The following is a 25,934-nucleotide window of genomic DNA, read 5'->3' on the forward strand; positions in this document are numbered from 1 at the left end:
AAGAAGAGAATTTTATATTTGAAATGTTTTGCTGCGTCTTGGCCGTAGACAATTACGAAAGAAAAGGAAACTTATTCCTGCTCACGAAATTATGGCGTCATGAAGAAAAAGAAGACAAATAAAAAAGGCACTTGGCTTCACCTCCAGTATTGGAACCTCGGGTTGTGTCTTGCATGTAGTGTTATGCCCTTTCCCTCGGTCACAAGCACTAGATAAATGAGGAAAATATGAGTGATCCAGTAAATGTTTAACGTAATTGTTTGTTGCGCGCTGCAGACTGTCAACGCTAGTGCCTCCTTCGTAACATTGTGACGTGTTAATCAAGTCAAGAACGCGTTTATAGGAAAGCAGGACGGAAATGGTGTGCGGGAATTCACGCTTTAGCGTTGCGACAGTGTACAGCGTGCACACGGTTTCAAACTTCAAGAAAAAGGCGTCAAAGTGCAAATATGGTAAGAAGTATACAGTGCGCTCTGCGGCCAATATGAGTTGCAACATGTTATCAAGCTCAAAGTCGCGCCAGCAGTGCAAAGCGCGGCGACTACACAGGAAAATTTAGTGAAATAAACACCGTTTCAGTTACTGACGTTCTCGAAATTAATTTAACGTTTGCCGGTATCACTGTTCAGGCTTGCGGCCCCATTACCCACTCTGTGTTGCCCACTGAGTGTTGCAACTCATATTGAGCGTGACTGTACTTCCAGAATCGCTGTGGTATGTGCGCAGGCGGGGTGAAATATCCATCGAAGAAGCAGTTGACATTTACGGAACGATAGCGTGCGTATTCTATACGCTGCACGAGGATGGTCACGCGGGGCCCACGTCACCTCGATAACCTCGAGAGCGGCGAATGTGGAACTTTTTTTTTTTCTGCTGCAGCGTCACGTAGCACGGGAAGTTTGGGGGGGAGGCATACAGCTGAACCAATAAACCCTCGCACGCTATACATAAAGGAATCAAGCCCGTCGTATATATAGTCGAGACCATCGCGAGAAAAATGCCGCTTCGAGGGCCACAGAAGTCGTTAAAAAGATATTATCGCTTGTAGCTTCATTGCGGCTATCGTAAGGTATATATCTCTCTCACAAGATCGTTCTTCTCTCTCTCGCTTGGCAGCACGAAAAGCTTATCTCTGGGTTTCTAGCTCCTTCGTGATGTGCGTCGGAACATCCGCTATAATGGCTGGTGGCTTTGTGTAAATTGAGTTTTTCGGAACAGTTCTGGCCAAAGTACTCAAGGAACGTTTTGCGCAGGAGTTAGAACACAAAATGTAGCAGTAAGTGCCAATAATGATAGCTTGAGAGAGGTGGAAACCATTAGTTCAGAAAAACGAGCAGGTGGCCATGAGACGCACTGAATTGCCTGCATTGCCATGGTCAAGCGCGCACCCATCGCTATGCATCAGGCATTGTACATGAATTGCAGCCGTTGATAATGTAATGGCAACCGTCATGGCATTGACGTGCAGTTGAACACGAGGTCGTGGGTTCAATTCCGGACTGCAAAGACTGCGTAAAGCGTGGGGAACAATACTCGCCCCGAGGTTACCCAACTTTCGATCATACATTCAGCGCTAATCCGAAATACCGAAAAATACAGGGTGTTTCAAGAAATGTGTCCAACCTTCTCAAAAAATCAGGAAAATTCAATATTTGATTGCTGCCTTCAGAATTAGTTTTTCTGTAGTGGCCGGAATTTTAAGATGGTTAAAGAGATTATTTAGGACTGTAATTAAAAAAGTTAAATTAATTAACTTTTTAATTAGTAGATTTAGGTGGTTGTGTGAAATGGGAGAATTGAAGTTCTTCACGTCAGAAACCCAACCCAACTTTGAGATTTCGAAAAAGTGGCATCTAGTATTAATTACGCAGTAATGAAATTCAACCAAATTCAATGGCGAAACCTAAACAGAAACACTGAAGAACGCAACTGCCATATCTTCTCGAGACCTCCAAAATGAGTGAATGACTTTTTCTGTAGCGCTAGGCATCTTAAGATGGTTATAGGCATGACTTGAGACAGTAATAAGAAAGTTAAAATTATTAACTTTTAATTAGTGGAGTTAGGTGACTGTGTCAAATTGGGGAATTGAAGTTCTTCGTGCCAGAAACTCATCCCAACAATGAGATTTCGAAAGCGGCCTCTAGTAATAATGACGAAGTAATGAAATTCAACCGAATTCGATGGCTTTCGCCGTTGAATGCCGTGCATTTCGTTGAATTTCATTACGCCACAACAATTACTAGAGGAGGCTTTTTCGAAATCTCAAAGCTCGCATGGGTTCCTCGCATGAAGAACATCAATTCCCCAATTTGACACAATCACCTAACTCCACTAATTAAAAAGTTAATTAACGTAACTTTCTTAATTACTGTCCTAAATGATGTCTTTAACTACCTTAAGATTCCTGCCGCTACAGAAAGAGCTATAGGGACTGAGGTTAGGTCCACTATAACAATGCGTGTGGCGGCTGCCGCTCTGCTGGTACTAGGGCCTTCGAATAAAGTGGCGAGATTTCGGCACGGCCACTTCGGCCGCCTTGACGTCTCTCCCTCTCGCTACAATTGGTGACCCGGAGAACACGCCCTTCGCCGAGCGGCCCCTGCCATGCTTCCGCGACTCTGCCCTCCAGTTCCGCCGTTTCACCCGGCTTACCCCCGAGCGTGGTTTATGCAGCTCGACGCCTGCCTCGCGGTGAACGGCGTCACCGCACAGCCACTAAGGCACGACATCCTGCTGACGCCCTCCCGGCTGAGCTGCGTCATCTGTCCGCCGCGTCGTCCTCCAGCCCGCAGCCATATGACGACCTCTGCGCTGCGGTGTTGGCCCGCTACGGCGAGACGTACCGCCCGCTACCGGGGGACCCGTGAGTTCCGGGTTTCCCCTCCGCCAACGCGAGCGGTACCACCCGGCCCCGCAGCCCTCCCATGACCGCGACTACCTTCCCCGGCTACGTCTCTTTCCACCTCTCGTCCGGCCACCAGCGCAGTGGGTTCCGCGCCGGACGACCAGCCCCGACGATGTTCAGGTTTCCCACGCCCGAGGTTTCCCGCACCCGTACGACGTTCCTGCTGCCATCGACCAGTCTGCCACGAGGTGCGTTTCTTCGACGACCTCGGCCGACGGTCCATCAGGCATGCCCGCCATCCGCCCGTTCGTCCCTGTCCTCGCCGGCTCACGACACGTCCCTGACCTCGGCTTCCCCACGCTGGCTACCTTGCCGCCCGAACTGGAAGCTGACACGGACAACCTCTCGCCCACTGTTCGCCCCTCGCTCGCGGAGCTTTCGCCGTCGACGGTACCAGAACACGACCTTTCACCGACTTCTAAGCTCTGCGCCTCTTGTCAGGAGCGACCAGAGTCGCCCTCGACGTCTACCGCAGCAGAAGTTCGTGCCCCTTACCAACTTCGGCCGCACTTGCGCGACGCTGCTACTATGACGGAAGCGCCTGAGGACGAAATGCCTGCTGGTTCGCCAATGGCAGAGCAAGCCGCACATGTGACGCCTGCCACGTCGACCGGCTTCCAGCATCCTGATCAGCGCACGAGCCCTCCTGTGCCACCTGCAGAGGGTGCTTCAACGCGCACAGGAGCATCATCCGAGCCTGCAGCGACTACGCCTGCTCGGTGTCACCGCAGATTTGCTCCTGAGCCCTTGACACAGGACGCCGCCCACCTGACATGTGGCCACTGTGCAGGCGCGCTGTGCCGACATCCGCGTCAGCGCTGTGCCCGCACAGGAAAGACCCATCGCAGCAGCTACTCGCCGATGGTTGCTCGTCGTGGCTTCACTGCGCCATTTCGCATTGTTTCGCGCACATCGCCCGCACCGACCCTTGTGCACCCGCCCTCAACTCCATCTGCCAGCCACGCTCACTTGCGCCAACCGGTCCGCTACCGAAAGGCCCCTTCATGTCGTCGTGGGATCCGCCTGGGCACGACACCAGCGTATTTTCGCCTAGTTCCCCGCCCTCTACGCTTCTCCCAGAGCCGCCCGCCAGAGACCCAAGGGTTCCCGATAGTCCTTCACCGTTGACGACCTGGACTGCCCACGGACATTCTGTCTCGCGTCACCAGCCTTGTATATACGCCCCCATAGTTTTTCATTTCGGCTTCATTTCTGCGGGGGGGGGGGGGAGTAATCTGTAGCGGCATCTTCATCACCGCTCACGATCATCATCACCATTTTACCACTTACGCGCCGCGCCTCTCGCGCAGCTAATGCTCAGAGCCTGCTCAGAGCTCGAGGCGCGAGCAGTAGAACGTGCTCACGCTCCTGGAGGCTGGACGCCGGCAGCCGCTGCCGCTCTGCTGGTACTAGGGCCTTCGAATAAAGTGGCGAGATTTCGGCACGGCCACTTCGGCCGCCTTGACGTCTCTCCCTCTCGCTACAAGCAATTCTGAAAGCCCCGAGCAAATATCGCATTTTCCTAATTTTTTTAGAAGGTTGGACACATTTCTTGAAACACCCTGTATATTGCGTTTGAATCTAGATTTCTCGAAAGAATTTGGCGCACAAATTTACACGTAACCAGAAATTTTTTCGGGGTGGGGATATGATCACTCTTAATGTATACATATATGTTTGTGCATGCGTTTGTATGTGCGCGTGTATATACACACATGTAACATTGAACAAATTCGGAGGGGGGCTGAATCGTCCCCCCCCCCCTTTCCCTCCACCTGGCTATGCCATTGTGGCGAACAAGGTAGAAACTCGTCCCAGTCACTATACATTACGTAGTATCTCACTGCCCCGGTGTTTCAACTTTAAACACCACCATTTGACGAGTATATAAATAGACGACCCCGCTTCAGTCCGCCATGGTGGAACAGCGGTTGCAGTGCTCGGCTGATGACCCGAAGGTCGCGGGTTCCATCCCGGCCGCGGCGGTTGCGTTTCGGCGGAGGCGAAATGCTATATATAGAGGCCCGTGTACTGTGCGATGTCAGTGCACGTTAAAGAACACCAGATGGTCGAAATTTCCGGAGCCCTCCACTACGGCATCTCTCGTAATCACATCGTGGTTTTAGGACGTAGAACCGCAGGTATTACGTTATTATTACGACCCCGCCGCATCAAGCCTACCGTTGCAGAGTCAATGGGCTTCAATAACGATGTTACATAACATACGGACGGGTCGTTCCGGTAATAAAACTTCGGTTTGTTCATGCTGAAGCGCACGTATTCCGCTCCAAATCAAGTGTCCAACAGCCTTTGTTCAGATTGATATAAATTTGTGCCACGAAACTTTTATGCAGTTCTTACAAGTATATTTAGGCACTTATCACAAGTTATTTAGGCACTTCAGATTGATATAAATTTGTGCCACGAAACTTTTATGCAGTTCTTACAAGTATATTTAGGCACTTATCACAAGTTATTTAGGCACTTCAACTGTTCACCCCGTAGGATCAAAACACACGTTCAAAGGGGCCATGCAACACTTTTCCAAGTAATCGTCGAATGACCTCACTATCGGGGTTTATTGCCAAACAAACCGATCGCCGCAAGATTTTTATCAGCGAAGCTCTTTAAGGTGTCGGTCACTTGTGCTCCGTCGTAAGTAACTACCATCATCATGAACCGGTATGCGCTCTCTTCGTCCTCTTCACGGTGAAGCTGTTTAAGCTATCGGAAACGTGTGCTCCGTCGTGCAAAGCTACTCGGGTGGTTATGCGCCACAGGAATTGGGCAAACCCCACTACCGAGTACAGCAGGTGCGAGCGTTAAACGAAAACTATGCCCGTCGAAGTGGAGGACACGAAACACGTGAAAGAGAGAGAAAAAGAAAGCGATAGGAAAAAAAAAAAGAGAGAGAGAGAAAAATAGAGAGAAATAGAGGGAATAAACTATAAACACATAAAAAGATAGAAAGACAGAGAAAGACATAGAAAGAAAGAGAAAGAGATAGAAAGAAACAGGCACGAAAAAGCGATAGAAAAAACAGAGAGCAAGAGAGAAAGTGAAAGAAAGAGATAGTGAAAGAAAAAAAAGAAAGGGAATAAAGACATGAAAAGATAGAAAAGAGAGAGAAAGAAGCAGGAAGCGATGAATAGAGAGAAAGAGCGAAAGAAAGGGTAGAAAGATAAAGAAAGATAGAAATAGCGAGCGAGAGAGAAAGAAGGAAAGAGAAAGAAACAGATACAAAAAAGATATACAAGAAACAGAGAGAAAGCGAAAGAGAAGAAAGAAAGAAAAAAATTAAGAGAAACGAGGTAGGCCACCCAGCTTTGCTCTTCCTTCAGGCTTAGCACCACTAGTGCGAATCTGTCAAGTACGACCGCAGTTACAGCGATTTGTCGCACGCTTATTAAGCGCTTTTTCTATCCTTTCATTCCAACGAGCACGCTGAAAGCTAACCGGAACGGGGGGGGGGGGGGGGGGGGGGGGGGGGGGGGTGAAAAAGGGGCAAGAGCTACGTCCGTATGTCAGCGCACGTCATATCTTTGAGCACTTTCTTTTTTAGGGGCGAAGCTCCTAAAGCCGTGGGTTTGTCCCTCCTAGCTCGTACGTGACCGCCTATGCCGCGCGTATGTGCCAGTGGTGATGGCAACTAAGCAGCGCGAGTATTCTTGGCCCAGCGCAGGGACGAAGAAGACGTTGCAGTTCTTTCTCTGATCGATAAAGCGTGTTTCTTTGTCGTGCTCCGTGTTCTCGTCGATCCCACGTCGTTACACTGCTGGAGGTGCGGGGTGTGCTTCATGCTTGGCACTCCTTCGCGGAGCCGACAATCGAGCCCGGAATCGCCACCACGCGTCGAAACACCGGTCCACCGATTTAGTCGCCGTCTGCTAGTCGCCGTCATGACCGTGTACCTCGCACCCAACCTGTCTATCGGGTACGTCAAGTCGTTTATAGACGCTGCGTTACGTGACTACGACAACAAGTACAAGAACAGTCGGTTTGTGCTGGTTGGGGACTTCAACGTCGACCTCATTGCCAATGACTGGATCGTGCAGCACAGGCTTTCCAAATACGCACTCAGATGTATCCATATACAACCTACCATGATCCGAGGGACGTGCATAGACTTAGTGTTTGCAAACTTCCCACTGCAGCCAGTACATGAACCTCTCTCGCTTCATTTCACGGACCATAAAGCCGTCATAATGAAGGGACCTCGCAATCCAGCCGCCATGACAACGACAAAATGAAAAGAACAAACGAAGAAACGAAACGACAAACGAACAAGAACAAAATAAAAGTTGATTTTGTATAATATACGCGCAGTCTTACGTCTTTCTAATGATGTAATGGGCTAACTTTCACGGGAGACTTACGGTTTACCGATGATCCCCTCTCGAGCTTCGCCCACTTACCATCATCCATTCCGTGGATATGGCGTGATTTTTTTAACTTAAAATCGCTTCGGACAAATGCGGCTGACACCCATGTCCCACAATAGAAAGCGCAACCGCCTGCCAACCGCAATATTGCTCCGCCTTCTGGGGCCTTCATCGCTACACCTGTAAAGGAAAACAACCTTACGGAACTCGCCGCAGACCACACGTGCCTCAACTGCCGTAAGAAGCGGGTAGTCGGTAAAGCGCGGCAAAAAGTAGCGCGCGTGTCGCACGCCAAGCTTGTGCATCTCCCTAACAAGATTGCACTCGTCCCGGAGAAACCCTACATGCTTACCTCAAACACATGGTTTGGTAAACCGACCAGTGGGAACTCTACGAACGGGAATCACTGAGTGCCTGTGCTACGCGCACATCCTCAGGTTTCACAGTAGGGGAGCTGTATTACAGCGAAAGCTGTTATGAGATCATTTCACCGGCCGTTTTTGGCGCCGTAGTTGTCCGCCGCCGCCGCCGCCGCCGCTGCCGGTGTCCATAACCAGTATCCCTCGAAATAAGAAAAAAAAATTCAGGATGGAAGGAGGTTCGAACCTGGGCCCTCTGCGTGGGAGCCCAGTATTCAACCTCTGAGCCATGCCGGTGCTTTTTTTTAATTTATTGTAAGCCATGCCGGTGCTTGAAACTGCTTTGCAAAAAGGTCCTATACAGGCTTCATATCGGGAAGGAACCACATTAGCAAATGCAATATAGCCTGGTAGAAGAGTAAAATAAGCACCAAGCGTCGCACAACGCGAATTCGGTAACCAGGCGTCACACAATGCGAATTGCGCAACGAGTAGGTTATTTAATGCTTCCAACCCATTACACAGGACTCTGCCATAATTCTTCGTCGTCATAAGGCACAGCATCAACAAAGTACGCATAATGCCTTACATGCGTTTAGCAGGTACCACGGCTCTCCGAAGAATGACGAAAAATGGCACAGTGCCTGCTGCCCTACTTCTCAAAAATTACAATGATTTATAGCGTAGTGGGTTCCTCGCAAGTGCACTTGTATTGGTTGCCAAAGAAGCCCATAAGCGCATGATCCATTTCCTCGGGGTCTCAGTAAAATTACAATGATTTATAGCGTAGTGGGTTCCTCGCAAGTGCACATCTATTGGTTGCCAAGGAAGCCCATAAGCGCATGGTCCATTTCTTCGGGTCTCAGTAAAATTACGATTTACAGCGTATTGGGGTCTTCGCAAGTGCACTTGTATTGGTTGCCAAGGAAGCCCATAAGCGCATGAACCATTTCCTCGGGGTCTCAGTAAAGTTCTTCGCCCCCCCCCGTCTCTCTCCCACGTCAACGTATGTTATACAGCATGACGGGAGAGGGAAATAGCGACCAGGCGTCACCCAATGCAAATTACATAACTGGTGGGCCGTTTAAAGCTTCCAACCCATTACAAAGCGCTGAGCCATAATTCTTCATCGTCATCAGTCGTCGCGTCAACAAAGTGCACATAATGCCTTACAGACGTGTAGCTAGTACCTCGCTTCTCCGCCGAATGACGAATGGCTTAGTAGGTGCTTCCCAACTTCACAAAAATTGTGATTTATAGCGTAGTCGGTACCTTTCTAGTGTACTTGTATTGTAGCCCCAAGAGAGCTTACAACGGGATCTAGAAACGCCGCTCTTCTAGCTTTCGCTGTGACTGTGCTGCGGTTTCAGCGCAGGCCTTGCGTTTTTTAGCGTAGGATCTCGAACTACACCTATCGCTACACAAGAACGAAAATGTTGATGCCCCTACAGCGATCTTGCTCACGCGAATGGCGCATTGTAGTCGCGCAGTTCGCTCGCTCACTTTACGGGGTCATAGTTTGCACCAAGGAGGTTAAAAAAAATTCTGGAGTGGAAGCTCTCGAAACACCTTGCCAGCGAAAATGAAGCCAGCATTTGCCCACCAAAGAGCTCGGAAACATGCTCTTTTCTGGTGGTGCCTACTTAGAGATCAAATGGCTTTGATCTGTTAGTGCAAGAGCTACGTTAATTATAAAATAAAGATCGTTGTTGCCGACAAAAGTAACCCGTCGAGAGGAGTATTGGCGATTGATATCCAATGAAATTTGTCATGACTTTGAGGCTTATTCACGAAAACTAGTAACACAAAGACACATTTGCAGCAGTATCTGACCCGTAAAAGTTGCCACATTAAACGTCTCTGGCGTGCGTGGAAAACGCTCGCTTTCCTTCGCCAGACGCCGATGGCTTATCGTGCCCCTACTAAGATGGCGGGTGCAGCCGCCATCTTTTGGTGGGCACGGCTTCACTACTGCGCAATAATCGCCACTCCAGCAATTTTTTTTAACCTCCTTGGTTTGCACACATCAAACGACCCTGAAACATAAAATTCGACTCTCTCGCCTTAAAAAAGACCTGAAGTCATGGCGACACGGTAAGATGCACTGCTCATGGAGCCGCATGAAGGCACGCGTTGCTGCGTAACCTATTGGTCGAGCCTTCGTTACTTATCAGGATATTCCGGCCAATTTCTTCAAAGCAGTTAATATGCGCGATAGGTACGCGTACTGGCAGATCACTTTTATTGCGAACCCTCTCCATCCTTCATATCTTCTAGGCAATTGTAATGAAATATCAAGAATTAAATAAAGGCACGGGTAAAACATTGGCCCAATTTAGGCCATTAACCGAAGTTTCATTGCAACTCCCATTGCTGGGTAATAGAGGGACGGACAAGCGCTCAAAACGCGAACTTCGGTAACCGCATGAATAGCAATATTGTTTATCGCATTGTCTAACAAGAGCCCTGCTTTAGGGGCGAAGCTCCTTGAAGCGGCACCCGTTCGTCCCTCGTATTTGTCGTAGTCGTTGTGCGTAACCAGTCGTATTGCTAGTACCAGATCTTGACCTCCAAGGTGGTGCCGGTGGGAGATTTTTCCTGTGCGTTGTTGAACAATAAAAAATTTGCAGCGTGCGCGTTAACTAAAAGCCGAATTCTTCTGTCTCTCATTCCCCATTAGTAGCCATTGGCATGTTCCAGTAGGAATCGTTAGTAGAAGTAGAAGTGTAAGTGTTAGCTAAAAGCCGACTTCTTCTGCCTCTCATTCCAATTAGCAGCCATTGTTTACCTCCAAGGTAGTGCGTGGTGGAATTTCTCCTGTGCGTGATTAAACAATAAAAATTTTGTTCAAAACGCCGTTGATTGATGAAATAAACCAACGAAAGACGCCAGATGTTTTCTAAAAGCAAAACGAAAGAACGCTAGATGTTTCTAAAGCAAAACGAAAAGACGCCAGCTGCTTAACGAAAGAGGCCAGATGTTTTCTAAAGCAATGGTTTTCTTAACAATGAAAATTCACAGCGTACATGTAAAATAAAAGTGAGCTGCAAGTCGTCATAACTCATCGAACCTTTAGTATAAACGCGCCCGATCTCACGTCGGTGATGATGTACTGGGCAGGATTCACGGAAGATTCACGGTTTACCGTTGAAACTCCGCAGCTTCGCCCACTCATCATCATCCACTCCGTGGATATGCTGTGATTTTTTTTTCTGTAGACGCAGACATTTCTTTTTCTCTATAGCCACTAATGGCGCCTCACGCGTCAAAAAAAGTGAAGAATAATACGATGACAATCGCGTGACCTTTTGCTGGTGCACTCGGTTAATAGTGTGTATTAGCCCCGAGAAGTTGGAGTGACGCCGCCTGGCGGGAGGCCTGGTTGACGTCACGGCAGGGACTCTTCGGCACACGCCGTAGCGCGCCTACATAACGTGCGCTCGCTTCGTGCGCTGTTCCGCTGTTTGCGTTCGGTGTCTCAAGCTTCAAACGAATGACGCAAACAGCATCGATAACGCCCCCGGTAAAAGGACAAAAAGCTATACTTTTTTCTCTGTACAGTCGCCAAGGATGCTCGCACTCCATCGTGCATGCACACTTCGAAAGGTGGGGGGGGGGGGTCAGATTGTGTTGTTGTGTCCCGCTGCTAACCTCGAAGATGAGTTTGATTCCCGACCACAGCACCCGCATTCCAACGGGGATGAAAAGCAAGAATATGCCTGCGCTTAGATACAGACAGCAGCACGTTAAAAAAATTGAGGCGGTCGAAATCAATCTACAGCGAGCCTCACAATCATGTCGTGGTTTTGACAATATTGGGTTGCGTTCTGCACGGACTATTCCTTTAGGAGATGTGATGGTTTCGCCTCCACAAGTGTTGTTTGCATTGGACGCGTCCGCGATATGCGGAGAGCATTTTTACCTGCCTGCCAAGCCCCGCGCACGTTTACAAAAAGGCATGCAGTATCCAGTCTCGCGACATATCTCTAAGCGCTCGCCCCAGAACACCGCCGAAGCTGTTATTTTAGTTTTTCTTCTGTACTTGCTCTGTGATCATGTTGTATAGCGCAAGATTTTCTTACAATAATTTCGGAGCTTCATTTCACTACAAAAACAAATTGAGGTTAAATGTGGAAACTTCTTATTGCTGTCAGATCGTGTATTCAAGCAGCATTGTTGCAACGGCGCAATCAAGCTCCTCACGCAGTTTATATATCAAACCCTTAAATAATGTTCCTTCCAGTTGATCACACCTGAGCAGTAACAACCTGTATGTAGACACGACGTGCGAGACCAGCCGTTGCTACAATGAGGCGAAGGACGTTTAATTATTACTTCGATTCAATCTTTGAGTGCGCCATCGAAACACTGCAGAACGCCCATTTTGAATTTCTGGCGTTTGTCTGGCAAGCGATTGCTATCAGCAGTGCTCCCACGTGAAATAAACATTAACGTTTTTGACGCCGTGCTTGATCGAATCAGCAGTTCAAGCAAATCAGGGTACAAGATTACATAATCCGTGATGACTGTTGAGAAGAAATCTGTATATATATGATCCAAGTATGCCAACATCTCAGCATTTCCCGAACCGTTGTGTACGTCGCAGCCCAATTCTGTGAAATCACCTATATTATTTACAAAGGGAGACATAACTTGCAAGACCATACGCAATCTGCTTAGTGAATTGCAACCGCCGTAATTTCGTTTCTAATACTACAGGACACGAGTTTTAACCTTGGAGTCTATGTCGTGTTGTAATGTAGTTAGATGTAATTATCATACATACTTTAGCACCAATTTCGTTGAGTGTAGGCGGTGAAAATAACCAATGTCTTGCTGTCCTGCATCTCCATTTTCAGTTTTTTTTCGTTGCGACGGGAGTTTGCCTATCCAAAGCTATCTTATCCAAACTTTACATGACTTCGTTAACTCTCTCTAGTAAAAGAGCTCCCACATTCTGCCTTGGGAGATTTGCATCGTAAATTTGAGGAGTAATCGCCACCGCATCAAGAAAAGAGCGGTAGATGGCGGGCGCAGAACACGACAATCCCCGGAGGAGGAGCAGGCGAGTCCTTGCCATGACGTCACATCGGAGCGACTGCAGCGACGCCGGTGTTCGTTCTCGGGGCTAATATCCGTGTTGAAATACAGTAGACGTTTTCTTTATAATATTAGCTCTGGCAACGCGCCGTTGGTGGAGCTAATCGCGGAGGCCACGAACAACATGAAAGTTTGCTGAGGGACTCGCAGGACATGCAGACATGTAGAAGTACAACGAGCGCCTGACATGCGAGGCGGCAAAGGGATTTCACGTGACGACGAGCGTTCGGAAAGCTTGTTCTACCGGCTTTTTGTTTAAAAAATGTTTAAAATGCCAAAATAAAGGTGGTTAACTATAGGTGCGCACACTCCTGTGAGAGTAGAATGTTGAGCGCAATGGCCAGTTGAGAGGAGGGCTGTGGGAATTGCTATGAATTCTCAGCGTTGATGGAGCAACATTTGCACTTTTTTAGTGCATGGAGGAGAGGTTAGGCTAATCTTTACCGACGTGGGAGGTGCCCGCTCTGTGCTAGTTCACGCTCCGATAGACGTGAATAGAGTTTTAGATGCGAAGGCATCTTATACTCGGGGCAGTGTCCCTTCTGCGGCGTCCGCACCCATACTGCGCATGCGCCAACTCTCCCCTCTCTTCTCGCGTGAGCACGAGGAGGTGGGAGGAGGTAATCACAGTCACCAATAATGGTACCAAAAGCCAAGTGCAGTTCATATCTAGATAACCCTTGTCAGAACTAAACTTATTAAAAGTGAGAAGAACGTGAATTAAATGGGGCCCTGCAACAATTTTTAACATGGTTAGAAAACGTTGCCGACTGGTAGTCGAGGCTCCTGAAAGCTTTGAGCCAAACACCGTAGCTCAGCAGGCGGCCTGGAATCTACAATTGATTCTCAAAGTCAGCTAGAAATCTCCCGCTATTCATCTCGACAAATGATGCCATAAAATCAAATGACGACGTCATAAACACAAAGCCGACGGCCATTGGGTAATTTGAGCTGCGGTATGGCGCCACGTCACCGCTCGCGCGCTCGAGATCACCCTGAAAGTAAGCCGTGCGCTCGAAAAAAAAAGAAAGTGCTCTAGCTCATGACGCGCGCGTGACGTTAATTCTTTCCCTCGTGCCATCGCTCCCTGCTTACGAATATCAATTAAAGGTGAAACAAAGCCTTGTTTAGCAGTCCAAACGAACCTTCGCGAAGGTTTACTGCAGACATTCCTCAGCAAGTCCAGGACATGGCGTAGGGTACTGCGACAGAGGCAACTAACTCAATCAAACGGAAACAAACATGAAAGCAAACGAATTCATTATCGTGAAATATTTATTTCCGAGCTCTGTTTTGTCTGTTTGAGAAGAAGAAAGAGTGCTTCGAGGAAAGAACTAACAAACGCTGCTTATTGTCAGAGCTTTCGGACGTGCCATCCGTATTAAGCACTTTGTCCCTTTCATTTCCAGGATTTTGTGTTTGTGGATGCATATGAACTGGTGAGCATCCTTTTTCAAGTATTGAAGTAATCTCTACCGATAAATATCTTGCGGTGTGGCCATTTCCACTGCGCAAGTTAAAAATATCTTCAGAGCATTTATTCATTTATAGCGCGCACACAACACAAAGAATGCTCTTTATCTGTCATAAAAGTCACAAAATATAACTAAGGCGACAGCCTTGCTCGTGCCATGAGAGGGAGAAATGTTTTAATGAAAAAGCTGGTGATGTTTGCCTTGCTCTTCGCCTGACATGCTACTCCAGGTGCTCCAGGGTGATGATTATGATTATACACTGATAACCACACACACATACATAGACTACGCATGAGTCGAAAATCCAGCCTAGTTGCATCGACTCGTGGGGTAAAAAAGAACAAATAAAATTAGGAAATCAAAGTGATGCTCGAGGTGTGCGAGCTGCGGGCTCACTTCGTTGTTGTGCAAGGGTGAAGCCGACGCGGTAAAAAAGAAGCATCAGTAGGTTTTCAAGAAAAACAGTTGAATTTAAAAATGAACTCCTATGTGAGTTCGCGTATTTGTCTTAATCGGTTCCAAGATTGCTTCTTTGCTTTTCTAAAGCTCCGACGAGTCAAACTCATGTAAGCGCCGTCGACGCTGAAGCTAAACGCAGCTGTCAACGTTCTGCACAACGTGGCGTCCGCACCGCGGAACGCAATCACCGAATTGCTTAACTTACTTTCAGAACGCAACACGTCATTGCGATTTAGCGATTTGCTCCTGACGCCTATCGCAGCTTCCGAAGGTGAAAGCACTACTTGCCCGCCGAGAATGTTTCCCGTAACAAACATAGCATTTCATTGTTCCAATATCACTCAGCGTCCTATCGGTGTCAGTCCGAAGGTCGGTTTCAAATGCGGCGTTCAGGTTTTTCCCTGAACCATGTCACATGGAAACGCTTAAAATCTGCTACAAAGGAAAATACTTCAAGTAATTTATTCCGCTGATCGTTGCCTACCAATTTTTTCTGGCTCCGTTAACCTTTGCCGAGGAAGTTCTTATGTCCGAAACTAAGGAACAAGTTCTTTCCACCAAGCCATCACCGGCAGTACTTGCGTGGTTACATCTTTACATAATGCGTACGCGCCATTAGTGCTCTGTTTTTCCATTCTACCTCTCTTTTAACCGTTGCGTGCTTTTCGCCCACTGCAGTACAGGAACCAGAATGCACCTCTGGTGGGCCTCCCTGTCTTTCCCTGCTGCTCTCTAGATCCTAGAATTCTGGCACCCAATTTATTGAGGTCAGTATTCAGACTAAGGTTAAGTAAAGGAAGAAGCATCACTGAAAAGTACTCGAAAAAATTGGACCCAGGATTTGCGCACACGGGTACCCTTTTAAAGGTATTCTATGCCGATTTGGCGAGAAAACTCTCACTCCTTCCATCCGTCCCTTTGTAGCGTAAAACGATCATTGCTATAGTGAACAAGTAGTTGCAAGAAATAAAATAATGTTCCTGGCCGTACTCAGTCTTGAACCCAGGCCCTCACGCTGCGAGGCCACAACGACGCTTTCAGTATATGAATATATCTGAACCATACTATTTCTTTGTGCCCCCTGTGCTAACAGATGTAAAATGAGGCCACGTTCTGTAAAGGCTTCTTTAAATTTTGTGGTAGTGGAATAAGATCCTTCTCTTGAACAAGATGTAAAGCCGTGATGGCGGATTGTACACACCAAAAACTTTTGCGGAAGTTTCATGGCAAACTCGCGTTTCGGAGGTCGCAGGATCCGCCTTCTGTTGGGCCCTTCCAGATGCTGACGAACGCTGTAGGGACGAAGAAAAACTCCATGCTAATGCCATCCGAAAGCAGAGCTCGAAATAAGGCCGCCACTTGCAGTAGAAGTTTTCGCGTATGCATCACTTAACACAATACCGAAGGGAATTCGCCGTGGAGTTTTTAGGTGCGTAACATTTTAGGGGCCTGGCTCTGAGCGGTGAAGGGGCCTGGCTCGCAGCCGAGCGGTGAAGATAGAGTGGCGGATGATAGCCGTTACGGGATAGCGGCAATGCCATGGAAGTGGAGGTGTGAGGGGCCGCAACTGCAGGGAGCGCCTTGCAAGTTTCCGTCCGTATGGCCTGCTGCAACGTCGGAGGCATACTAGCGGCGGGAACGTCGCTGTGAGGCAGCAGGGAGAGCTGTTGGGCCACTTGCTCTCTAATAAAATCCTTTATCTGGTCAGAACGTGTGCTCCGGCGATTGTTGCCGTTGGCAATAGCGATTCCCGAGAAAGAATCTGGTGGTAGGACGTTTTGTCGAGCGATGAAACGTTGATGGCTTAATTCGGCAAAGCACTGGCATCGGTACACCAGCACTGACGCAGTGGTTGGGCTTTTTACCAGCAACATCTGAAATGCGCCATCCTCTATCCCATTGAGAATGCCTCATGTATACTCTTCTTTCGACTTAGAGGGGTTAACCAGCTTGCAGAGGTCTAGCACATCCTGAATGCAGCTCGGAGATGTCTCGCCAGGCTACTGTGCTCGGTGGCTTCGACGCTGTCCAGCGCGGGGCTTGCGAACATCTGGTACGGCAAATGTTTGGTCAAAATGGTCTCCAATGCTCACCAATTTGGGATGTCGACTTAGAGGTTGGTGAACTAAAGTTTACATATGTCAGCCTAGTAAAAGACCACATATGTGAGCTTACAGTCGCTGACCCTCTTTTACAGGGAAAGCTGTTATGGGATCATTTCACCGGCCGTTTTTGGCGCCGTAGTTGTCCGCCGCCGCCGCCGGTGTCCGTAACCAGTATCGATCGAAATAAGAAAAAAACGAACTAATAAAAAAATCCCAGGATGGAACGGGGTTCGAACCCGGGCCCTCTGCGTGGGAGCCCAGTATTCAACCTCTGAGCCATACCGGTGGTTGAACCTGCTTTGCAAAAAGGTCCTATACAGGCTTCATGTCGGGAAGGGACTACATTAGCATATGCAATATAGCGTGGTAGAAGAGTAAAATAAGCACCAAGCGTCACACAATGCGAATTGCGCAACGAGTAGGTTGTGAAATGCTTCCAACCCATTACAAAGATCTCTGCCATAATTCTTCGTCGTCATCAGGCACAGCATCAACAAAGTGCGCATAATGCCTTACATGCGTTTAGCAGGTACCACGGATCTCCGTAAAATGAAGAAAAATGGCACAGTAACTGCTGCCCTACTTCTCAAAAATTAGAATGATTTAGAGCGTAGTGGGTTCCTCACATGTGCACTTGTATTGGTTGCCAAGGAAGCATATAAGCGCAGATCCATTTCCTCGGAGTCTCAGTAAAATTACAATGTTTTAGAGCGTAGTGGGTTCCTCGCATGTGCACTTGGATTGGATGCCAAGGAAGCCCATGAGCGAATGATCCATTTCCTCGGGGTCTCAGTAAAGTTTTTCGCCCACCCCCGTCTCTCTCCCACGTCAACGTATGTTATACAGCATGACGGGAGAGGGAAATAGCGCCCGAGCGTCACCCAATGCAAATTACATAACTGGTGGGCCGTTTAAAGCTTCCAACCCATTACAAAGGGCTGAGCATTAATTCTTCATCGTCATCAGTCGTCGCGTCAACAAAGTACACATAATGCCTTACAGGCGTGTAGCTGGTGCCTCGCTTCTCCGCAGAATGACGAATAATTGCTTAGTAGGTGCTTCCCAACTTCACAAAAATTGTGATTTATGGCGTAGTGGGTACCTTTCTAGTCTACTTGTATTGTGGCCCCAAGAGAGCTTACAACGGGCTCTAGAAACGCCGCTCTTCCAGCTTTCGCTGTGACTGTGCTGCGGTTTCATCGCAGGCCTGGCGTTTTTTATTATAAAAGTGTCACGTGAGACACTAACGTACAACTAAAATTACGAGGCGGGCTTAATGGCATGGCATATTAAGATAACAGTCGTAGCGCAAAGAAACCTGCGCATGACCTTAAGGGTGAAGTGGACGAATTCTGATTTGCATTGTCCCATATGTTTTTCATGCATGATTAGCGGCAAAGAAATTACTGATGAACCACTGTTTGCGCCCCTCCACCTGTTAGTGAAAGCTGCGTGAAAAAGAAATTATAAAATCACCGTGGTGACCGATAACAAAACACTACACTTTGGAAGTGTAGCGCTATGTGTGTGTGTGTGTCTTTGTTGCCTTCTTGTGTCCAGTTTCTTTACCATTGTTATCTAAACTAAATTTGACGTAACATATGGAATGTTTACAACATTCTCTGGTGCAGTCTGGTGGCTTCTTTGAGTATACAGTCTTTACTGTGTCTATTCATATTAAACCAGCACGGGATGTATTTCGTAAATTGTACTGGCTGTTGCTTCCTAACATGGTTGCTGATGCCTAGTGGTTTCCACAATTCTACTTCCCCCTCCCCACACACCCACATCGCCTCAGGACGCTTTTCCATACACGTTATGATATTGTAATTCGCAGCTTCTTTGCACAAGGAAGACGCACTACACATTTCCTCGGTATCCATGTATGGGCACAAGATAATTTCAACGACATCTTAAGCCGAGATTTGTACTTATTTTAGATTCTGTTTAAACGGTACGAAGTAAGTGAAAGGCGAACCACCACTGATTCGGAAATACATAGATTGCTTTTTTTCGTAATGCGTTACGCAGATAGAATCTACGGATTTCACCGGAGCGAGCATGATGGCTTTTGAAGGTGACGCATTTTGCAGCGTAGCCGTACTTCTGGGTGCATGAGCAATGGATTGTGATGTAGCTGAGTTCCTGTTGATAGTTGATACGGGACGGCTTAAGAGGTCTCCTACAGTAAAGCTCGTTATTTCAAGCAATACCAGGCGCCTCAACCGAGGTCCACTTAATAGCTGATACGGGATGCCTTAAGTGCTCTCCTACAGTAAAGCTCGTTAATACGAGCCCCGTTAATTTAGAAATTGGGAAAAAAATTTACCATCTCCCACTAAAGGGAACCGAAGGAGCGCATGGGTGGACTTAAAGTTCCGCTCATCGCGGGCACCTTGCCCGATGATAACGCGTCCTTTCATGAGGAGCAAACCATGAATTCACTGTAGTTGTTGTTGCTGTTACTCGTCGCAAACTCTTGTTGAAGCACACCACGCGGGTTCATCGCGGGTCTGTAGAATCTCGTTTTTCGAAGCCATCACGTGATTGCTGAGAGAGTGTAAGAGGGAGAGGCCACAGAATCTTACCCAGCCCATTACACAGGTCCGAACGCACTAGCACGTGCCAGCACACGTGGTTTTGTCTGCGTTACGCCAATGTAGGACAGCATGCGGCAGCCCGGGCCCCCAGAGTTCTCTGCCTGTATCATCATCAAGGCGGTCGAAGAACAAGACGAAGAAGACTTCTCCTTGGCGCGACCGCTCGCTCTGCACGTATCATCATCAAGGCGGTCGAAGAACAAGAAGAAGAAGACTCCTCCTTGGCGCGAGCGCGCGCTCAATATGTTACAGATGGCTAAGGTAGGTTTTAAAAAGCCTACGGTCGCCAATGAAACCACGGACAAATCCCAGCGCTAAAGCGGCTTCGCATCTAAAATTCAAACGTGTAATCTGGTCCCGGCAAATATGCGCACTGTTTAATGACATCGAACTGTCGATGACTTCGCCACATTCGGCCGCAACCCGGTTAATTAGGACAATCATCGAGGCGCGCCAAGCCCGAAGCGTCGCAAATCTGGGACGCAGAGGAGCGAAAACGTCGTTCGCGATCAACCGAAACAGCCACGGGCGTTGAGAAAAGCGTGGTCGCCATTCCCAGTCTTTCCACTGTCGCGCTGTTGGCGTTAAAAGTTTCAGCACGTGCATTCGTTTGGTTTCGTTTTTATTTTTACTCGGCGCATGCGATCTGCGTGGACGCTATCTTTGATTGCGTCGATAGCGATGGGGTCAAAGCTGCGACAAACAGTACTTTCGTTTTCGCGGGATGCCCTCAGAAATTCCAAGTTACCACCGAGAATTGTGCATTAGCGAGGTTTATTCTGCAGTAGATGTGGTCCTCAGCAGTTTCGTTTAGACTCTGGGTGTAGGCCGCGTGCTTGTTTTCAGAACTGCGTGGACTATGTTATCATGCCTTTACGGACCACGGTTTCGTACACGACTGATGTGGCACTAGGTAGCTTCGTTTTGGCTTCGGACAAACCAAGCGCAATGTCACAAAACTTAAACATAGTGGAAGCAGTTGCAGATGAGCTGCGGTCCACGTGCTGGCAAAAAGCTCGCTCTCCACTTTGTGATGGACGAAAAATCATTTGCCGGCCAGTTTTCCAGCAAAAAAAAAAGATTGTCACGGGCGCCTTGTGGGGCAGTACATATCTAGAGTTGGGTTAGAGCACGTTTAAGCTTAGGACACGGGGGTCTTCGGTAGTGGTCACATTCTGAACGAAGTTGCGAATCACAAAAATTACTGGTTTTATCAACAGCTCTTGTACAAACTAATAGTGGATTTACGTATTCATGAAGAAAAGCAAAGGGAGTTGACGTATGAACACTTGCTTATTGTTTGCTTTATACTTTCGATAATTCCGCATTTATTTAATTCGGACATTCTTTCCGGTCTCGTGAAATCTGAATTAACGAGCTTTTACTGCATTACTAATGGCGTCAAACTTTAGTTAATTCGGTCATAGTTGGCCGCAACTCCGGTGCTCTAATCTTTGCGCGACAACCAGCGATAACGCTGGAATATTCGACGGCACATCTATAAATGCCGATGCGGTTCACCGCTTGTGAGTTGATCGATGGTCGACGCTCTGTTCACCGCCATCAGTGTATTGCTTTTCACTTTCCCCGCCACAAGTTCGGCCATATAAATAGTTTCATCTCTGACGTGCTGACTGCTGCCTTCAACGTTACGACCACGTGAGGTACTGGTACTCCTTCATGATCTGGTACTGTGATATTGTGAAATCACACGAAGTGACTTCAGAGGGCAACAAGAGAGCATGCGCCAGCTTTGTAACTGTTTTCTGTTATCACCAAGTGTGCTGATACCTATCACCTCCTTAGCTATATAAGCAGTGCCCTTCTTGTAATAAACGCATTTTTGTTCCGTGTCGTTGCGACTCCCGCGTCAGTCCATTACAGTGGCGACGAAGCACGGTCTAACCCGTGCGTGGGCCGGGGGTTCCGGGCAGCATGGCCGTCGGTAGTCGCATTCTAGAGTTCGACCTCAGTGAAAATTCGTCGTGGGTAGAGTATGTCGAGCGCATTGAGTTGTATTGTGCAGCGAACAAGCTCACAACGGAGGAGGACATGCGAGCTGTGTTGCTCAGCTGCTGTGGCCCAGAGACGTACTCCCTCATAACCACTCTCGTGAAGCCGTCGCGACCACCAAACGTGGACTACCAAATCATCGTTGATGCAGTGAAGAAGCACGTCAACCCGAAGCCGTCCTAGCTATACGCGAGGTACGTCTTTTCCAAGCGAGACCAGCAAGAGGGGGAGGGCGTAGCCGACTTTGTCACTGCTCTGCGCAAGTTATCCGAGAACTGCGGATTTGGCGGAACAAAATTTCCATTAGAGGAAATGTTGCGCGACCGGTTGGTTTTTGGAATCTCTGACAATGTGGTTCAACAACGATTATTGGCGGAAAAAAACCTGACGCTCGACGCGGCATATGAATTAGCAATCACGGCAGAAGCAGCTGCAAAGCAGCAAAAAGTAAAACGAAGCAATGCACAGGAGCTCGAATTCCAGCAAGAGTTGACGTCCAAAGTAGAACTAGAAGCCAATAAGAGGCAACCAGAGAGGCAGCGGAGTTGTTTCCGCTGTTTGGGAGCGCATGCTGGATGGCGTTGCAGATACAAAGATTCGGTGTGTTTCAACTGCGGCGGAAAGGGGCATTTAGCAAAAGCATGCCGACGAAAGCCAGCAGAGGTGGAAGCTCAGCTCGAGGACAGAAAAAATGCCGCGAAGAGCGAGTACGACGATTTGTTCAGTATCAGCCAAGTAAAAAACGGGACGCCAAACTACGTCATCACTGTCGAGATTGGAAATGAAATCGTGCCGATGGAAGTAGATTGTGGAGCTGCCAGGTCGATTATCAGTGTGAACGAATTTCGGAAGCTGCAAGTGGCGAAGCGGATGAAGGTGGACAAGTGCGACACGCAACTGGTTACCTGGACAAAGGAAGGGTTGGACGTGCTGGGAAAAGTGTCTGTGCCTGTGAAGTTCAAAGACCGAGAATTGCAGCTGCCGCTACTAGTACTGAAGAACGACGGGAACACTCTGCTGGGCCGAAATTGGTTCCAGCCATTGGGAATCAGCCTAACAGGTCTTCATAGCATAAATGTCGGACCTCAAGCGATTGTGGAAAAATTCGCAGACGTGTTTAGTGAAACCTTTCCAGGCGCTAATCTGCCACGCATCCACATCGAATTAAAGGAGGCCGCCCAAGCCAGGTTCCTGAAATGCCGCAGCATTCCGTTTGCCATGAAGAATGAAGTCGTTGCTGAGTTAAATCGCTTGGAGGAACTGGGAATTCTAAAACTCACCCAATATTCAGACTGGGCAACGCCAATCGTCGTGGTGCGAAAGAAGGACGGCTCCCTACGAATATGCGGGGATTACAGAAGCACGGTGAACCAGGCCGTAAAAAGTAATGTATACCCGTTACCAACAAGCAAAGCATTGTTTGCCAGATTAGGAAGGGGGCGTGTTTTTCCAAACTCGACTTGACTCAGGCCTATCAGCAACTATTGGCGGATGAAGAAACGGTGGAGTTGCTCACCATTAATACCGTGCAGGGGCTGTACAAGGTTTGTCGGCTGCCGTTCGGCGTGTCCATTGCTCCTGGGGTTTTTCAAAGAACCATGGACATCGCGCTGGCCGTAATGCCGCAATTAGTGGTATACCTGGATGACATCCTGATTGCCAGCGAGTCTATCGAGGAACATGAACGGATGCTTGCCGAGGTCCTCAGCCGATTGTCCAAAACCGGGCTTAGAGTACAAGCTGGGAAGTGCGAATTTTTTAAGGAAAGCCTCGAGTTTTTGGGGCATCGGATTGACGCTAAGGGCATCTACCCTTCGAAGGCCAAGGTCGAGGCCATCCACCAGGCTCCTGCCCCGAAGAACAAAAAGGAACTGCAAGCTTTCTTGGGAATGATCAATTTCTACAATCGTTTTTTGAAGGGCAGAACAGAAGTAGCTGAAAAATTGTATCGTTTGTTGGATAACAACGTGCCATGGAACTGGGGTTCCGAGCACATGGAAGCCTTTGAGAGCCTGAAGAAGTTGCTGACATCTAACTCGTTACTGGTGCATTTTAAACCAGATGCCCCGTTAGTATTGTCATGCGACGCGTCATCTGTGGGAGTGGGGGCAGTTTTGGCTCACCGCGATAACGAAGGAAATGAGCAGCCTGTGGCGTATGCGTCTAGAACATTATCTAAGGCCGAGCGTAATTATGCTCAGATCGACCGTGAAGCTCTTGCCGTGGTTTTGGGGTGCGACATTTCCACCAGTACCTTTGTGGGCGGAATTTTATTATTCTCACGGATCACAAGCCCTTGCTAGGAATCTTTCAGCGAAAAAAGCAAATTCCGGTTGTTCTTTCGCCTCGCATGTTACGGTGGACTCTAATGCTATCAGCCTACAAATACGTGCTCGATTACCGGAAAACCAAGGACCATGGAAACGCAGATTGCCTGAGTAGGTTGCCGGCTCCCCTAACCCGACAAGAGACCGAAGTACCGGGTGACATACTCCTACTGGAAGCTGTGGAGTACCCCCCAGTGAGCGCACGAGAAGTGGCAGCGTACACCAGCAGGGATCCCCAACTGTCCCAAGTGAAGCAATGGATCCTTGAGGGCTGGCCACGCGAGCGAGTAGCCCCGAAGTATTCTGCGTATGAGGTGAGACAAAACGAGTTGTCTGTGCATCGCGACTGCGTGCTCTGGGGAAGCCGCGTAATAATTCCTGAGACATTGCAGAAAGAAGTGTTAAGTCTTATGCACGCTAACTATCCGGGAGTGACGGCCGTGGCCTAATATGGATAGAAGGATAGAAGAGCTAGTCAGATGCTACAGGCCGTGCCAGGTAAACAGACCGAGTGAACCAAAGACACCAACCCATTTCTGGACTAAGCCAGAACGACCTTGGAGCAGAATTCACGTAGATTTCGCAGGACCGACCCAAGGAGTGCATTTTCTGGTGGCGGTAGACGCCCTCTCGAACTGGGCTGAAGTCGAAGTCATGCCGTCTCTTCATTCAGCTACGGTCATTGAAAAGTTCTGCAAGATGTTCGCAGCTCATGGATTACCCGACCTGGTCGTGTCTGATAATGGCACCGCTTTTGCCAGCAGGGAAACTCAAGATTTCCTTAAACGAAATGGTATTCGCTATATGTATACCGCGCCGTACCACCCGTCAAGTAACGGAAGGGCGGAGCGGATGGTACGAGAACTGAAATGTGCATTACGGAAACAGATACAGGGCACCGTACTGTGCAAGGTTTCACGTTTTTTGTTCAAACAGCACTCTACGCCACACTCAGAAACCGGCAAATCGCCTGCAGAAGTCATGCTGGGTCTGAACTTCAGGACCGCCCTCTCGATCCTTCAACGGGACGAGAGTGACGCAAGATGCCCGCTGCCGCCGCCACAACGTGGGTTCCTGCCGGGTGATGCTGTGTAGGCGAGAAACTTCCGGCCCGGCCCCGAGTGGTATCCTGGTCGTGTGTTGCGACGTTTGGGCCACGTCATGTACGAGCTGCGGACTGCAGACGGTACTGTGCACCGACGCCACCGGGACCACGTGCGCTGAGCATGGCACTGTGAGCCCGGATACTTAAGCCATGAAACGTCCCCCTCTATTGCTCTCCCGGCTACACCAAGCCCCGCCCTGGGACCTGCCGGGCCTGAGACGCCGCCGCCTCTCAGGCGTTCCACTCGTCAACGCCGGCCAGTGCGACGCTATGGCATCGATGAGTAAGGGAGAAGGGATGTGATATTGTGAAATCACACGAAGTGACGTCAGTGGGCAACAAGAGAGCATGCGCCAGCTTTGTGCCTGTTTTCTGTTATCACCAAGTGTGCTGATACCTATCACCGCCTTAGCTATATAAGCAGTGCCCTTCTTGTAATAAACGCCTTTCTGTTCCGTGTCGTTGCGACTCCCGCGTCAGTCCATTACAGGTACTGCTCCAAGGTACTGCTTCATGATCCGGACGCCACCGCGGGGCGCTGACCCAAGCCTAAGCCGCGACGAGGACGACCGCAAGGAAATCGTAGATCGTCGAACAAGCCGCAGGCAGAAGGGACTGCAGCCAGAGCACGGGCTCCTTCCCGAAAAACCCAGGCAGCCGTAGATCCCAACACCGACCACAGCGACGATGACCGACCACGTGCAGCCTGCGCCGATCCTTAATTCGGCAGCCTAAGGAGCCGCCAACCTTCCGCTGATCGTCATTCGAAGACCCGAAAGGCTGGCTCGAAGCCTACAACCGAGTCGCCCTTTTCAATGCCTGGACCAGTGAAGACAAGCTCCAGCATGTCTACTTCTCCTTGGAGGACGCAGCTAGAACATGGTTCGAGAACCAAAAGCGAACCCTGAAACATGGGACGTTCTTCGCACCAGGTTCCTTGCAACACTCACCAGCGTCGTCCGCAAGGAGAGGGCCGAGGCTCTGCTCGAAACCCGCGTGCAGCTGCCAAACTAAAACGTGGCACTCTCCACAGAAGAAATGCCGAGGCTGTACCGCCACGCAGGCCCTGAGATGCCCGAGGAGAAGAAAGTTCGCTTCCTC

General features: G+C 48.8%; 1 protein-coding gene across 1 annotated transcript; it reads left to right on the plus strand.

Annotated features, from left to right (window-relative positions):
* The first annotated feature begins 23,307 nt into the window (after positions 1-23,307).
* LOC119378459 (uncharacterized) lies at positions 23,308-25,282 on the plus strand. Its single transcript, XM_049411765.1, has 2 exons — positions 23,308-24,042; positions 24,665-25,282. The coding sequence occupies exons 1-2, from the start codon at positions 23,752-23,754 to the stop codon at positions 24,821-24,823; spliced, it is 450 nt and encodes a 149-aa protein (XP_049267722.1). The 5' UTR covers positions 23,308-23,751; the 3' UTR covers positions 24,824-25,282.
* The last annotated feature ends 652 nt before the right edge of the window (positions 25,283-25,934 follow it).

The sequence above is a fragment of the Rhipicephalus sanguineus genome, unplaced genomic scaffold (genome assembly GCF_013339695.2).
Source record: "Rhipicephalus sanguineus isolate Rsan-2018 unplaced genomic scaffold, BIME_Rsan_1.4 Seq8381, whole genome shotgun sequence".
NCBI classification, from domain to species: Eukaryota; Metazoa; Arthropoda; class Arachnida; order Ixodida; family Ixodidae; genus Rhipicephalus; species Rhipicephalus sanguineus.

Excerpts from the sequence above, each read along its gene's own strand:
- LOC119378459 (XM_049411765.1), top strand. The coding sequence starts at position 23,752 with ATGTTACGGTGGACTCTAATGCTATCAGCCTACAAATACGTGCTCGAT. Across the intron at positions 24,043-24,664 it reads CGAAGTATTCTGCGTATGAG|CACTCTACGCCACACTCAGA; the intron begins GTGAGACAAAAC and ends TTGTTCAAACAG.